Below are 15,896 nucleotides of genomic sequence, written 5' to 3' on the forward strand. Positions count from 1 at the left end.
AATTCTTCCACTTCATAAAACCAACTCACTTTTCACTTTTGTGGGTGCCATTAAAGAAACAAGCGCTATCCCAGAGAAATTCATTTATCAAGCATTTAATTGAAAAGTGCCAAAGCTGCTCCATTTAGCAGGACTTTGCTCATACCATCAAAGGTTTTTAAATGTCCCAAAGCTGCTACATAGCTGATTTGCCTCTTGCATACAATGGAGTGTGTATCCAGAAGACTGTAGATAGAAATAGCATTGTGCTAATGACATTATGCTTAGAATCACTCTTTAGGATGACATCACAAATTGATGGGGCATTTTTATCATGAGCAGCTGTCTGCTTTGTAAAGGATCACATTTGAAGAATCGTAGATCAAATGCATAGAAGAAACTTATCGCGTTAAACCTAAATCTTAGTACTTTCCTTCCTGGAGCCTAATATACGATGAGGACAGCAAAAGAGATCCCACTGGTAATCCAGAAAATGATTCACAAAATTTTTTTCTGTTATTTTAAGCAAAGCTTTTTACTGAAAAAAAAAATAATGACCATTTATTGTAAACTGATCTCACAAACAGCCAGTTTGTGACCAGATATTTCAACCTGCCACAGTCAGGTTAGGAAGCATAGTCCCGTCACATTAGACTGCAAAATTAATCTGAAAGCAAGGCAGTAAATATTTTGGTGATATAAGGTAACTTTTTGATTTTTTATTTAGGTTTCTTGACAGTGATCTACAGTGTGAGTTATTGTCACTGTTCTGAAATGTGACTTATGTCTGTCTTACTATATAAAGAACTAGCTCTTTCAACCTGCTAGTAAAATTAAAATTAAACATTGTCATAAACTTTCAGTATCAATTATTGCAAGCCACAATGCCCAAAAGGATAGAGAGACAGAGAGAGAGAGAGAGAGAGAGAGAGAGAGAGAGAGCACGCCTGCCATAGAAGCAGGCTGAAGGGGGCGTGAGGGATAATGGGAGGGAACCTGGGGACACTGGTTCTGGGAAATGTACACTGGTGAAGGGATGGGTGTTGGAACACTGTGTGACTGAAACCTAATCATGAACAGCTATCTATTTCACAGTGATTCAATAAAAAACAAAAATAAATAAAAAATTTAAAAATAAATACAATTCAAGGTTCCCCTTAATATGCCTTCTAATTTTTTTAATGTCAGCTATAATAAACTTGAAATCAGGCTTCAGTTTCCATATCTATTCAAAATGGCTAAAACTTTTCAGGATGTCTTCTTATCTTAAATAAACCAAAACCTGCTAAACTTTTACACTTAAGAAATAGCTTACTGGATCATTTAATGTTTTAAAGGAGTGAGAAGCAGATGTACAGAACCGTGGCTCAGAAGCAAGCCAGCAGTTTAAATCAAACTTGGCATTGTAGTTTACCATCTGGATTGAATTCTAAAGTTCAATAAATTGAGTAGGTCATCCAGAAAGGTTTCCCTTCAGAAGATAGCCAGGAAGCCAGCAAGTCCACAAAACAACCGGCCTTGCTGTACAGGCCGTTTATTTCATTCAGGAGAAATATTCTAGAAGCTAAGAGGTATCTTAAAAGTAAACAAGGGAATCTGTCCCTGCTGAGAGCTTACAGAAGGAAAAATGACAAAGCCCGGGAATCAGTCACATCAGCTGTCCCCCTCCCCCACCACACACCCAGGAGCATTTCCCCAGTGTTTTTCGTTAACAATGGTCCTGAGGCTCAAAAAGGTGATTTCTTTTATTCCTACTTCTGAAGACTCTGCCTTCACAGTTACAATAGAGAAAAGTATTCTCAATACCCAAAGAAAGTGGACTGGGGTGGGGGTGGGGGAGAAGGATGTGTGAAAGGTTTGGAGACATTTTTGTTTGATTACTGGTCCTGGATTTCACTGGAGTATCTCTTAGGAAACTTTCCCCTCAATGCTCAGAAAGCATTAGACCTTTACAACAAAGATCTAATGGGATTTTAGATCATGGTTTTTTCCTGTTTGTAAAGCCTAGAGTGTTCTGAGTGATAATGTCCTTATTAGAGACAAGACTGATCTTAACATTAGCTTAACAGAGGCTCTAATTTTTAGTTCAAGAACCAGTTGTTTAATCTGTAAGTAGATTAGCTACATTACAAAGTACAGTCAATGATGCAACTTTCTTTTGCAGAGTATAGAGCTAAAATTGAAAATAGTTAAAATATGGTACTGCCTAATGGCCAGAGAGATAGTACAATGGGCAAGGCCTTGCATTATGCTGACCCTGGTTCAATCCTTGGTATCTCAAGGTCCCCAGAGCCCACCAGAAGTGATCTCTGGAGTGCAGAGATAGGTATAAGCCCTGTACACTGCCACATATGGCCCCCAATAAATAAATGAATACTGTACTGCCTGGTATGAAATCCTGGCTCTAACACTTCCTAAGGGTGTTTGTCTTAGAAGCGTTTTACCTCTTTTATATCAGCCTCACTTTCTCGTAGAATGAGGATAAACTATACCTAATAATTCCTAGGATCTTATAAACAACAGATTTGATTCCAATTATCCAAGTCACATCACTTGTATCACTTGTCTTCCCATTGATCTTCAATTTGCTTGAGCAGGCGCCAGTAACTTCTCCATTTGTCCCTGTCACGTTCTAGTGTAGACCAATGATATCTGCTCACTCCAGGAACAGGAAGAGCCTCAAACCATTCATTCAAGGTTTTAACGAAGAAGTCTGACCATCTCATTGGTGGGCGGCCATGCAATCTTTTGACATCCCATGGAATCCATTCCATGGATTGCAAGTCACATACAGAGTCAAATATATTTATATATAAATAAGTCTGGTTCTCTAGGTTAGTTATGTAGAGTCAAAAATGATAAGGATGGACCGGAGAGATGGCACATGCTTTGCACGAAGGAGGCCTGGGTTCAATCCCTGGTACCACATAATCCCCAGAGCACTGCTGAGAATGACTGCAGATCACAAAGCCAAGCGTAACCCCAAGCACTGCAAGGTATGGCCCAGCCCCTCTCCTCAAAGAATGATGAAGGCAGGAAAAAAATGAAGTTGACTATCTAGTCTTTTCTGTGTTTTGAAGTCATATAAAGAAGCTTTGATAACCTATTATGTTTTTATAAGCTAGTTCCCTAGCTCTCCACACACAACACACACATTCAGTCATCAGAATTGGTTGCTCTTGGTTGTATGGTACTGTATTAGGCTTGCCTGTGTGTGATGGTAACCAAGTCTATTAACGACTAAGGTATACTAACTCAGAAAGCATATTATTCCCACAGGAAAGCAATGCTTCTAGACTGTGTACATCCAACCAGGATAGTGACTACCCTCTTGAGAAGAACATGAACAGCAGTCCTATCAAATCTGAACGGGAAGCACTGCTAGTGGGTAAGGAAACTAAATACATACACAAAATGTATAGAGACTTGCTTCTTAAACTATGGGTCATGTAAATGAATTTCCATGCCCAGATGGGGTTATGTAAATAAATTCAAAAAATCTTTAAAATGTGTTTCAGGAAACATTTTTTTTTAATTTATTATCAGTAAATGTTGTACTTGTATGCCTATTTTATACATCTGTATACCCTAGGTCTCATAAAAGTTCTCAGGTGAAAGGGTAGCAAGTGGGAAATATGTAAGATGCCCTGGTATAGAGAACAGTGTAGAAGGGAAAGGCACACCTGTTAGAAATAAGCACTTACTAAGCATTTCTGAAGCATGTCAGTGCGGGAGTAATTCCTGAGTACAGAGCCAAGAGTAACACATGAGCATTGCCAGGCATGCCCCTCCCCAATATTTTTCCTATAAATAAATAAAAGATAGAATCTCTATACAAGGAAAACAGCCTTCTCACTTCTGCTCCATGGTCAGTGCAGAACCTGTTGGGCAGAGAACTTTTCCCAAAGACCCTCCAGAGAAGGGTGGTCCTCTTGAATCTCTTCCAAGTTACCCTGTTACAGTATGTAGTTGTTGGATACTGGTGAGCTCTGATGAGATCAATGCCAGAGTTGTTTTCATTCTACAAAAATCGATTTAAAGATGCAGATGGCTATTTTGACTAGCTAACAGACGCCAGCCCTTATGACTTAACCTCACCATTTCTATCCTGATCTTTAATTCCTCCATCTGCAAAATGGGCATAGTACCTACCTTTAAATGGGTAGCTGTGAGTATTAAATACAACAGTTCATTGAAAACACTGAGTACGGTGTCAGTCCCAAGTAAGCCCTCAGTGGATGGGATATGTTTTACACATAAGCACTCCAGGCAAAGTCTTGTTGACTTTATATTGCTATTGACTAACACAGGTGCATTGACATCCTAAAACATTTAACATTTAGAAGGGACAGTCTTTGGCCTCAGCAGGTAATTCCAGCTGCCGAGGGGGGAGGGGCGCTGAGCGATGCAGTAACACCACCACAGTCTCAGAAATCTTACACAATGATAGGCTTCTGTGTATTTCTTGAGCTCAGTCTTCCTTTGATAATGAGTATTGTATGCGGATTTAACACTTTGATATGTTAATAAATATGCACTGGGGAATCTGCCATTGAGTCTTCAAGAAAAGTGACAATTTATTTCAGTTTTCCAACTAAAAGTCCTTTAACAAATTGGCATAGCAACAGGGAGACCTGTCAGAAAAGAGATGAATGTAGGAAGAAGCCTCTGTAAGTGGATGGCCATTAAAAAAATTCTTAAAATAGTTGTTTCTTTGTTTCATTTTTTTTCAAAAAGAATATGGACATCTTGGTGATGATGGCAAATGGTAACATTGTAGCCCTAAGACATAAAAGCTTTTACATTTGTAACCAGTGTTATCTCAATTATTTTTTTTTTAATTTTGGGCCGACCAGGAGGAAGGAAAATGCACTTTTAATTGGTTCTTTGGGTGTGAACCCATAAAATTGACTTAGTATTTTGAAACCTTTGGAGTTTTTTTCTTGGCATTTGATGGCCTTTCCTGACTGTAACACGTGGAATTCCTTTGACTATGTACTCCCATCTTCAGATTTGCAGTTTCTCAGCTTGAATTAGTATTTAGAGATTCAGTTTAGGAGCCAGAGATATAGTACAGTGGGTAGGGTACTTGACTTGCACTCAGCTGATTCAGTCCCCAGCGTTCCATGTGGTCCCATGAGCATGCCAGGAATGATCCCTGAACACAGAATTAAGCATAAGCCTTGAGCACCACTGGGTGTGACCCAAAACCCTAAAGAAAAAAGAAACTCAGTTTACTTAGTCATAAGAATAAAATCATTTTCGATAGAAGAAGTCTTTGGAATATTGGTGGAGGGAAGCAGGAAGAAGGAGGGAAATGTTGCAAACCCCAGTACCCCAATAAAAATGGGGGAAAGAAAAAGAACAAAATCATGTTATTAGTAATAGCATCCACTTTGAACATAGTTGCAACCTGGATCCCACAATCTTGCCTCTAAAATTTGGAAGATTTTCACAAATAACTATATTAAACTTGAAGACACAGTGGTGTTTTAGGTTTTATTTATGGTCACAGCCAGCAGTGCTCAGCACTTACTCCTGGTTCTGTGCTTAGGGATCACTCCTGGTGGGTCTCAGGGACTATATGGGTGCCAGGCATCCACCCCAGTCAGCTGCATGCAAGACAAGCACCCGACCCGCTGTACTGTGGCTCCAGCCCTCGAAGAAACAATTTAAATCTGTGCTATTCTTTGTCAGCTCTTAAAGGGATAAATAAGTTGTAGTTTATAAACGAAATCGAATTTAGCTTTTATTTCCTGGCAGTTTTCAGCAAACTCAATTCTGTGTCTATTTGTTGTACCTAAGATCTTACAAAAGAGGGTGAATTCAAAAAAAATGTAAAGAATGAAATAGCAGACTTTTGAACAAATTATTTTCTACCTATTGCCAGAGAAAGAAGCTTTAGAACGATTAACCTGTGGCCAGAACAATAAAGGCAGTGTGTAGAGCTGCCAATCATCCCAGAGTTATACTGAGCTGCAATCTTGTGCATTCCTAGAACCTATAAACTGCCCGAAGAAAACCCATTACTTGAAGAGATTCAGAGCTCTGAGCACAAACAGAGTGCTAGTGATCTCTTGTATGAATGAAATGTTTGGCTTTTCTTTGCAGAACTATTATTCACAGAATAAAACACAAATGCAATCAACAGATTCTCTTGTGAGAGGCATAAGATTAATCAGGCAAAGTACAAAATTGGTAATTTTTACTATAATAGCATGACAGTTTTAGTAAAAAGAGACTAAGGTTCAATTTGAAGATCATGCAAAGGAACTGCAAACCCCCCAAAATACAAATTCATTGTAAGATTCTGAATTCATTTTGAAATGTAAAATTCAGGGGCCAGAGAGATAATACGGCAGATAGGGCATTTGCCTTGCATGTGGGTGCCCTAGGTTTGATCCCTGACCCCAATTATGGTCCCCTGAATCTTACCAGGAGTGATCTCTGAGCACAAAGCTAGGAATAAGTGCTGACTCAGATGTGAGCCCAAAATCAGGTAAACTGTAGAACTCAAATGATCTTTAGCCACAATAAATGATAGAAATATTTCCCCAAATGCCAGTTTTTTCTAGATGACAAAGTATAGTGAGATGCAATATGTACAGTGGTTAGAAGTCATTATCTTGGATCAAATACCAACTTAAATATTCTGTGTCCTAGTATACTCATCTGGAAATGGAGTGGTGACCTCATAGGGCTCTCATAAATGCTTAGGAGTAAAACAGATGCAAAGGTAGGACAGTACCCAGTATGATGTATTTAAGTTAGCTTTTGTTGTACCCTTATCACGTGACCACTCAAGGAACACAATACTCAAGTGTAACCTCCACGGTGTTGTCTCCATAGGAATTATCTCCACTTTTCTTCATGTACATCCAATTTGGAGCAAGCATTGAATACATCTGTTCCTACTTGAACCGTCTAGATAATAAGGTAAGTGAGAGCTTGTAACTGGCACACAAGAGAATATAGGGTTCTTTGTGAACAGGTAACGTTACTCTCCTCAGATGTAAATAGGCCATATTTTATCACTTTAAGGATAATTCCCCTCAGTATTAGCTCACTGTGAATGGAAGCTTCTCTCTTGCATGAAGAGTAACCACCTATTTTATGGAACTAAGAGGCTTTCAGGGATTTACGAGTTCAGTGCTGGGACCGCAGCAATAGTACAGCAGGTAGGGTGTTTGCCTTGCAGGTGACTGACCCAGCTTTGATCCCCGGCACCCCTTACGGTCCCTTGAGCATTTCAGGAATGAGCCCTGAGTTCACAGCCAAGAGTAAATCCTAAGCACCACCAGGTGTGGCCCAAAATCAAAAGAAAATGAAGAGTACAGTACTGATGCCAGGAGATAATCCAGCAGTTAGGGTACAGGTTTAATCACGCACCTAACATGGATTTTATTCCCACTAGTACATATTTCCTGAAAATTTCTAGATGCAGGCCTGCAGGCACAGGAGCACCACCAGCAAAACACCTGAGTATCCCTGACACCATTGTATCCTCAGGCCCTGGGGCTGACTAATAGTCACATTGGCCAACCATCACCAGTTTGGTCCCCAGACCTCCTGAGCACCACTTAGGAGGCCCTGCAAAAAATAATTCAGTGGTGGGCTGGAGTGATAGCACAGCGGGTAGGGTATTTGCCTTGCACGCGGCTGACCCAGGTTCGATTCCCAGCATCCCATATGGTCCCCTGAGCACCACCAGGAGTAATTCCTGAGTCCATGAACCAGGAGTAACCCGGTGCATCGCTGGGTGTGACCCAAAAGAAAAAAATAATAATAATTCAATGCTAAAATCAGGGAAGTTCCAGGCAAACTTGAATGCATTGACCACCTACTTCTCAAGATATATCTGAGAATAATTTTCCTCCTGTCTCTAAATGTACATAGAAGTTGAGGATCAAGATTTCTTACCCATCAAACTTGCACCCTAGTTCTTTTGCCACTGACAAATATTCATTTTCAAAATTGGAAGTCTTGTTTTTAATATCCTGCAAATGAGTGGAATCATCGTATGTTTGTCCCTCTCCCTCTAACTGATTTCACTCAGCATAGTACTCTCCAAGTCCATCCATTTATAAGCAACTTTCATTTTTCCTAACAGCACCCTTTCAGTAACAGTATTGCAAACCATTGCCTAAAAGGAAAATAAGATAAAGAAAGAAAGAAAGAAAGAAAGAAAGAAAGAAAGAAAGAAAGAAAGAAAGAAAGAAAGAAAGAAAAGAAAGAAAGAAAGAAAGAAAGAAGGGAGGGAGGGAGGGAGGGAGGGAGGGAGGGAGGGAGGGAGGGAGGGAAAGAGAGAAAAGAGAAAAAAGAAAGAAAGAAAGAAAGAAAGAAAGAAAGAAAGAAAGAAAGAAAGAAAGAAAGAAAGAAAGAAAGAAAGAAAGAAAGAAAGAAAGAAAGAAAGAAAGAAAGCAGGAAGGAAGGAAGGAAGGAAGGAAGGAAGGAAGGAAGGAAGGAAGGAAGGAAGGAAGGAAGGAAGGAAGGAGAGAGAGAGAAAGAAAGAAAGAAAGAAGGAAGGAAGGAAGGAAGGAAGGAAGGAAGGAAGGAAGGAAGGAAGGAAGGAAGGAAGGAAGGAAGGAAGGAAGGAAGAAAGAAAGAAAGAAAGAAAGAAAGAAAGAAAGAAAGAAAGAAAGAAAGAAAGAAAGAAAGAAAGAAAGAAAGAAAGAAAGAAAGAAAGGTGCCTGCCATAGAGCACAGAGGCAGGCTGCAGGTTTGCAGGTTCAGGGAGTCGGGGGAGGAGGAAGGCAGGAGGGAAACTAGGGACAGTGGTGGTGGGAAATGTACACTGGTGAAGGAATGGGTATTGGAACATTGTATGACTGAGACTCGATCATAAAGAACTTTATAACTGTAGATCTCATGGTGATTCAATTTAAAAAAGGGGATGGGAATTGGAATTCTTATTCCAACCATCTGCCCCACCATCACTACCATTCTCTGTGATGGAACAATCATGGAAGGGGCAAAACAAGATGGAACAGGGGCTGGAGTGATAGCACAGCAGGTAGGTTGTTTGCCTTGCACGTGGCCGACCAGGGTTCAATTTCCAGCATCCCATATGGTCCCTCGGGCACCACCAGGAGCAATTCCTGAGTGCATGAGCCAGGAGTAACCCCTGTGCATCGCCAGGTGTGACCCCAAAAGAAAAAAACCAAGATGGAACAGTAAGTCTATAATATCAACTAAATAATGTCCATGGGCTGTTCTCTCTCTTTTTAATTCTCTTTTTTTAATGAATCACCATGAGATACACAGTTATAAAGTTGTTCACAGTCAGGTTTCAGTCATATAACATTCCAGCACCCATTCCTCCACCAGTGCACATTTCTCACCACCATTTTCCTCAGTTTCCCTCCCAACCATCCCCAGCCTGTCTCTATGGCAGGCATTTCTATTTCTCTCTGTCTCTCTCGCTCTGCGATACATACTGAGAGGTTATCATGTTTGTTCCTTTACCTATTTTCAGCACATAGTTCTTACCCAGAGTGATCATTCCCGACTATCTTCATCATAGTGGTCTCTTCTCTATCCCACCTGCCATCTCCCCCAGCGCCTGAGTCAGGCTTGCGATCGTGAAAGTCTTCCTGGCCCTTGTTTCTACTGTTCTTGGGTACTAGTCTCATATTATGGGTTTGTTTTATATCCCACAAATGAGTGCAGTCATTCTATGCCATGGCTGCTCTTGTGTGCTACTTCCGTCACCAATGCTTTCTTGTCAGAGAGCTCAGAAAGTGTCAGGAGCAGACATAAGAGGAATCAGTGCTAGTTCCCTAGAAAGTCAAAGTGACAGAGATGCTGCATAAGGGCAGAAGAGAACTCTTGACCCCTGGGAGCAAATTATCCCATGTAGATTATTTTCAGAAGCAGCATCCAGTGAAACCTAGACATGGATTGTTTTCACTGCTTTACAAGATCTGAGCCTTTTGAGATGTGCCATTAGAATAAAGTATCTTGACAGTTGGATGTCCAAAACATTAAGCCAATTAAGCATATGTCCTCTTAACAAAGACTTTGGCCCATTTGGGAATCCAGCTGTGGTGATACATCCTCCTCATGGCATTTGTTTTAGTTCTAGCTAGCACTGTCCCTCATTTATCTCTCTGGGAAGTGAAGCTATTCCGGAATTAATTAGCCCATTTGGCAGTGAAAGGAGAAATGGAATGTGAGCTCCAGGACCACGTAGCCAGTTGAAATGGTATGAAATTGTGCTATATGTCAGTAAAACGATCTAGTATAGTTTTAAAGTGCAAGGAACAGTGCACTTATATTATTTTCAAAATGTACACAATATAGAAATATAGTGAAAGGAAATAAGAAAGGTACCCACAATCCCGCCCCTCAGGGAAAAACCACTGTTAATAGTTTGGCATATCTTATTTCAGACCCTTTTCTACACATAGGCTGTACCTATATTGTATGTATATATCCATAAACATAATATAGTTGATCATTGAAATGGGGATCCAACGCCATATGGTACTCTGCAATGGACTCCTTTCCCATATCTTGGCACAGACCACTCCCAGTACTGGGAAGAAGGTGTCCCCTCACTCCCTAGCCTAGACCCAGTTCTTCTGAGCAGCTTCCTATCAAAGTGGTACCAAGACTTTTAACAGGGAACCTGCGCTATCCTCAACAGAACTAAGTGGAGGGCCAGGGGGTAGTGTATATCTTAAATTTCAGGAATATTCTTTGTGCAAAAACCCTAGAGTTTCTTTAAAGATTCCTTGGGCACTTCTGCTTAGTCCCAGTCAGGAAGGTATTAATAGCAGCATTCATAACCTCAAAGGGCCCACATATTTATATTTGTCTTTGTCTTGTGGGTGAATATAAGAGAAAGAGGGAGAGATAGAGAAAGGTAGGGAGAGGAGACAAAGCATAGAAGCAGGAGCACAGAGCACTCCCTGTTCACACCTTTTTCCTTTGTGAACTAATGAATATATGAAGAATTCTGCTCTGATGGTAGCCAGGCCTGCCTCCCTCCGCTCCCAAAAGGCTTTGCAACTTCAGTGGGCTCACACTTAGCATCATCAGCACTGATCAGCCGTCAGTCAGCTGGCTACAAACCCGGCTCTCTCCACATGACTCCGAGCAGCCCTTACCAATAGAAATCTCAGTGTCAATCATTTCCCCAAAAATGTCTTGTTAAATGAAAGAAACAAGTCACAAAGGACTACACAGTATATGATTACACATATATGAAGTTTTCAGAAAATGGGAAACCACCATGGAAAACTCTGAGTTGGGGATGGAAGTATTGACTACAGAGAGGCACAAAGGAATTTGTCAGTGGCAATGGAATGTTGTCAAATTAAGTTGCAGTTGCTGTTGCACGATGGTACAGATTTACTAAAGTTCATGGGATTGTACCTGTAAAATCGGTGGATTTATTATATGTAAATTATACCTAAAAGGGACGGGGTGGTAGCACAGCAGGTAGGGCATTTGCCTTGCACCCAGACGACCCAGGATCTATTCCTCCTCCCTTCTCGGAGAGCCCGGCAAGGTACCAAGAGTATCCCACCTGCACGGCAGAGCCTGGCAAGCTACCCGTGGCGTATTCGACCTGCCAAAAACAGTAATAACAAGTCTCACAATGGAGATGTTACTGGTGCCCGCTCCAGAAAATCGATGAACAACAATATGGCAGTGCTACAGTGCATACGTAAAAGAAGACATTATAAATATACATAAGAAAGTTTAGTGAACTCTGGTTGATGGTCACAGCAGAAGATGGTCACAATTGAGGAAGGTCACAATTGAGGTCGACACATAACGAGAGAAGGGTGAGGAAATCAACCTCACCTCACAAGCGTATATGCTGCCATTCTATTTGGGGGTGGGGAGGGCCACCCCCAGTGTTGCTCAGGGGTTCTTTATGGCTCTGGGCTCAGGGAGCACCCCTGTTGGTGCTCAGAGACCCTAGATGATGCTAATGGCTGGAGATCCAGCCAGGGTCATTCACATAGAAGGCCTTAATCCCTGTACTATCACTCCATCCCCGCATTAATATTCTAAAATCACTGTATCATTGTCATCCCGTTGCTCATTGATTTGCTTGAGCGGGCACCAGTAATGTCTCCATTGTGAGACTTGTTGTTATTGGTTTTGGCATATCGAATACACCACGGGTAGCTTGCCAGGCTCTGCCGTGTGGGTGGGATACCCTCAGTAGCTGGAATACCCTCAGTAGCTTGCCAGGCTCTCCGAGAGGGGCTGAGGAATCGAACCCAGGTCGGCCACATGCAAGGCAAATACCCTACCCGCTGTGCTATCGCTCCAGCCCAACATTCTAAAATGGGCAAGGAAAAAAAGAACCAGACTAGGAAGGCGGAATAGGTTTTAAATGACAGTGCCCTCTCTCCCACAGATCTGCACCAGCGACGTGGAAAGTCTCATGGGCAGGCTCCAGCATACCTTCAAACAAGAAATGACTGGAGTCGGAGCCAGTTTGGAAAAGAGATGGAAGTTCTGTGGCTTCGAGGGCTTGAAACTGACCTGAGTCATTTTCCCAGCAACCTGGGATCCTAAAAATTCAATGTGTCCAGCAGACTTAGAGCGTGATTTGTTTTCAGTGGTTTTCAAGTGGAAATCGCTTTAAATGTTTCCGTCCTTACTGAAATGTTTTTTTTCTTGAGTTAAAATAAGGATCCTAAAGTAGCACCTCCGAGCTACGGGGCCCTTAAAAAAAAAAACAAAACTCGAACCTCAAGTGCTGTAACTTCTTTTCTGTCAATTGGTTGTCATTTTATTCGTATTGAAAAAGGCCTTGGGCTAAAGAGTATTTGGGGTGTTTTCAGTGTCTGTACTACTGTTGTAGACCTTGATATTTTTCAAACATTGCTAAATGAATATTTTGATGGTTTGTGATTTGTGTTTTAAAATGTTTCTTCCTGCTAATGTTGCTACTGGTAAAAGGAATGAGAAAAGTACTAGCTACTCTTTAACTGGCAATGTGTTTAGTTCTAGTGGGCCAGTTTTAATAAAAACAATAAAAACATCAGTATCTTCTAGAAGGTGCTTTACCGGGTTTACCTTTTAAAAGACAGCATGGTTTGTGGCTCTTTGTAAAATTACTGTGAACCAAAAGTTGACAAATGTTCCAAAGTTATTTTCTCTAATATAACATTTAAAAGGTTTATTTCAGAATTTAAATATTAATCTAGATGTATTCACAGAAGTCAAGCGTCCAGTGTAACTGGCGTGCATCTGTGCTATTCAGAATCAACTTGTACATAATCTGCTTCTAAAGGAGGGCATGTTTCATTCTCTATGAATCAAGAACACGTGTTTTGCAAAGTACCAGAAGGGATTTATTTTAATGTGTTTTCCCTTCTGGCCTTCTTGCAAAGTCTGCTGGTCCCTCTTCCGCTGTTAGAGTGTTGTTAGTACAATACATGTACTGCTGTAACTACTATGTTTACGTTATGCCAAGTTGATGTGAGTACTAATAGAAAACCGTTCCTGATGAAAAACAGAATGGGCCAGGGTGTATTTGAATTCTTCCAAATAGGTCACCTACTTCTTGAATGCTGATATCCAGGGACTCTTCCAGTTTTGTGTGCCCATCAGCAGACTACAGTGGCAGGCACAAGTTAGGAAACCCTACATGGTGGGGGAGGAAAAGCATGAGGATTTCTGGCTAAGACCCTGGGACAGAGATGCTCTTTTTTGCCATCTACAGCGAGATGCTCTTTTCTTTTGTGCACTGGTGGTGCTTATAAGAACATAAGCATGCCGGGGCTGGAGCAGTAGCACAGCGAGTAGGGCGTTTGCCTTGCACGAGGCCAACCCAAGTTCAATTCCCAGCATCCCATATGGTCCCCTGAGCACCGCCAGCAGTAATTCCTGAGTGCAGAGCCAGGAGTAACCCCTGTGCATCGCCAGATATGACCCAAAAATAAAAAAAAAAGATCGTAAGCATGCTTCTCTTTGAGCCTTGATTTAAAATAAGAGATCAGGAGCTGGAGATATGGTATAGCAGGCAGGGCTCTGGCCTTGCAGGCAGCTCACTGGGATTCCTGGCACCACCTGTAGTCCCCCATATTTCACCAGGAGTGATCTCTGAGTGGAGAGCCAGGAGTAAACCCAAAACACTACCTGGGATAGCCAAAAAACTAAAATTAAAAAAAAAATTAAAGTAAATATGCAAGCCAATAGAGACTATTTCAGGAAAATTCTCTAAATCAGTATCAGGAGTGTTGAAGTTGTATTTTTAACTCTCTTTTCAAAAAATATTAAGTTGTGGTTTTAAGAGATAAATGTTACTTTTCCGTACCTCCGTTTGGAGTTTTGAAGAACTTGCTCTCTCTAAATAATCCTTTAGTAGTGAATATCAGTTTCTGCTTTTGGGTACCATGATGTTGGAAGAAGCTAAAACTTCCTCCTTGTCAACTTGAAAAGTTCCATGGCAGCCCATCCCATTCGTGCTGAAAGCTGATTGCCCGCCCCCACCCCCACCCGCCCCTCCCAAGAACCCAAATGTGACACCAGCATGACGCTCTGGTTATTTTTACACCAGCTTCCTCACTGAAGCATCTCTGCCATCCATGCTGCAGAAAATCTCAAAGCTCCCAAAATGCTTTATTTTAATAATATCTATGAAGTCAAGGAAGTTTGCCACTTAACCAATTCTTTCTTACTGAAATAAATTAAATAAAATATAATTTTAAAGTAACACTAGGGCCCCTTGGCTTTCTGTCACTTTGTCTACTTGTACAACAAATGGGCTTTTCCTATTATTCCTACCAATTTGGCTCAGGTATATTCCTCCCAACCTGCTTGAATATGCTATGTTGGTTATTTTTATGTGTCAGGTTAGCTAGGCTACAGTACTTATGTTCTTTGGTCAAGCACTGGTCCAGATGGCATTAGGAAGGTACGTTTGAGATGTGATTGATATTAAAACCGGTAGACTTTGAATGAAACAGATTGCCCTCCATCACCTGAGTGGATCTCATCCAATCAGTTGAAAGCCTTAAGAGAAATGACTGAAGTTCTCCAAGGGAGAAAGAACTCTGCTTCCAGATTGCCTTGGGGCTAAAGACTGCAGCTTTAGCACCTGCCAGAATTTCCATACTGCTAGCCAGCCCTACAAAGTTCAGACTTGCCAACCCTTATAATCACAGGAGCCAATTCCTTAAAATAGGTCTTTCTATTGGTTCTGTATCTGACTAATGTGTTAGTCCAGAGTGTAAAAATAGAATCTTTACACTATCTTAGATAATCAAATTGCAATACGTGTCATAACACAATCCGTGCCATTCACCATGGAAATCTATTAATGAAGTCATTTTCCATTAGGACTGCTCAATGCTATTTATTGTTCTGTTCCTCCTGAGTTTTGAAATCTTACTGTTTCATTGTTTTTAGAAGATACTGTAGTCAGAATTTTTTCCAGATAATATGAATAGAAGCATTCCTTTATTTTACAAATTGTTTCATTTCCTTCCCTGGTCCTGTGATATTTCCAACTGCTGTAAAATGTCTTGAATGCAAATGAAAAAAAATGGTTTTCAGAATAGACATAACTATATGTTCATTATATTGAGCTTTTTTAAAGTGTGGCCCTCAAAGTGTATGGTTTTCATATGATGCTGAATAAACTACTACGTAAAGACCTTTTGACTCACCTTGCTGAACTGAATAATCCCTTGGCGTTCTGGGCTATCTCACCAAGTCCCTCAAATGGATCTGGATTCACTGTTCACCACCGTCTGATAAATACATAATATGTTATCCTGCTGCCCCAAAGTCTTTTCTTCCCTGTGTATCTTTGGGCAGTTTGCACGGACACGATAAGAAATTCAATTTCCTGGGCTGGAGAAATAGTACAATGGGTTGGGTGCTTGCCTTGCCCATGGCCAATCTGGGTTCAATTCCAGCATTCCATATGGTCCTCCAAGCAT

The 15,896-nt window shown here is 41.0% G+C and overlaps 1 protein-coding gene across 1 annotated transcript in view; it reads left to right on the top strand.

Annotated features, from left to right (window-relative positions):
• The window catches only part of ENOX2 (ecto-NOX disulfide-thiol exchanger 2), a 380,924-nt gene extending 365,316 nt beyond the window's left edge, over window positions 1–15,608 (top strand). The window contains 4 exon segments of the mRNA XM_055122744.1: window positions 3,259–3,367; window positions 6,829–6,860; window positions 6,862–6,915; window positions 12,359–15,608. Coding sequence (XP_054978719.1) covers window positions 3,259–3,367; window positions 6,829–6,860; window positions 6,862–6,915; window positions 12,359–12,490 — 327 coding nt within the window. The 3' untranslated portion in view covers window positions 12,491–15,608.
• Window positions 15,609–15,896: the final 288 nt, after the last annotated feature.

Source organism: Sorex araneus, chromosome X (genome assembly GCF_027595985.1).
Source record: "Sorex araneus isolate mSorAra2 chromosome X, mSorAra2.pri, whole genome shotgun sequence".
In the NCBI taxonomy this organism is placed as follows: domain Eukaryota; kingdom Metazoa; phylum Chordata; class Mammalia; order Eulipotyphla; family Soricidae; genus Sorex; species Sorex araneus.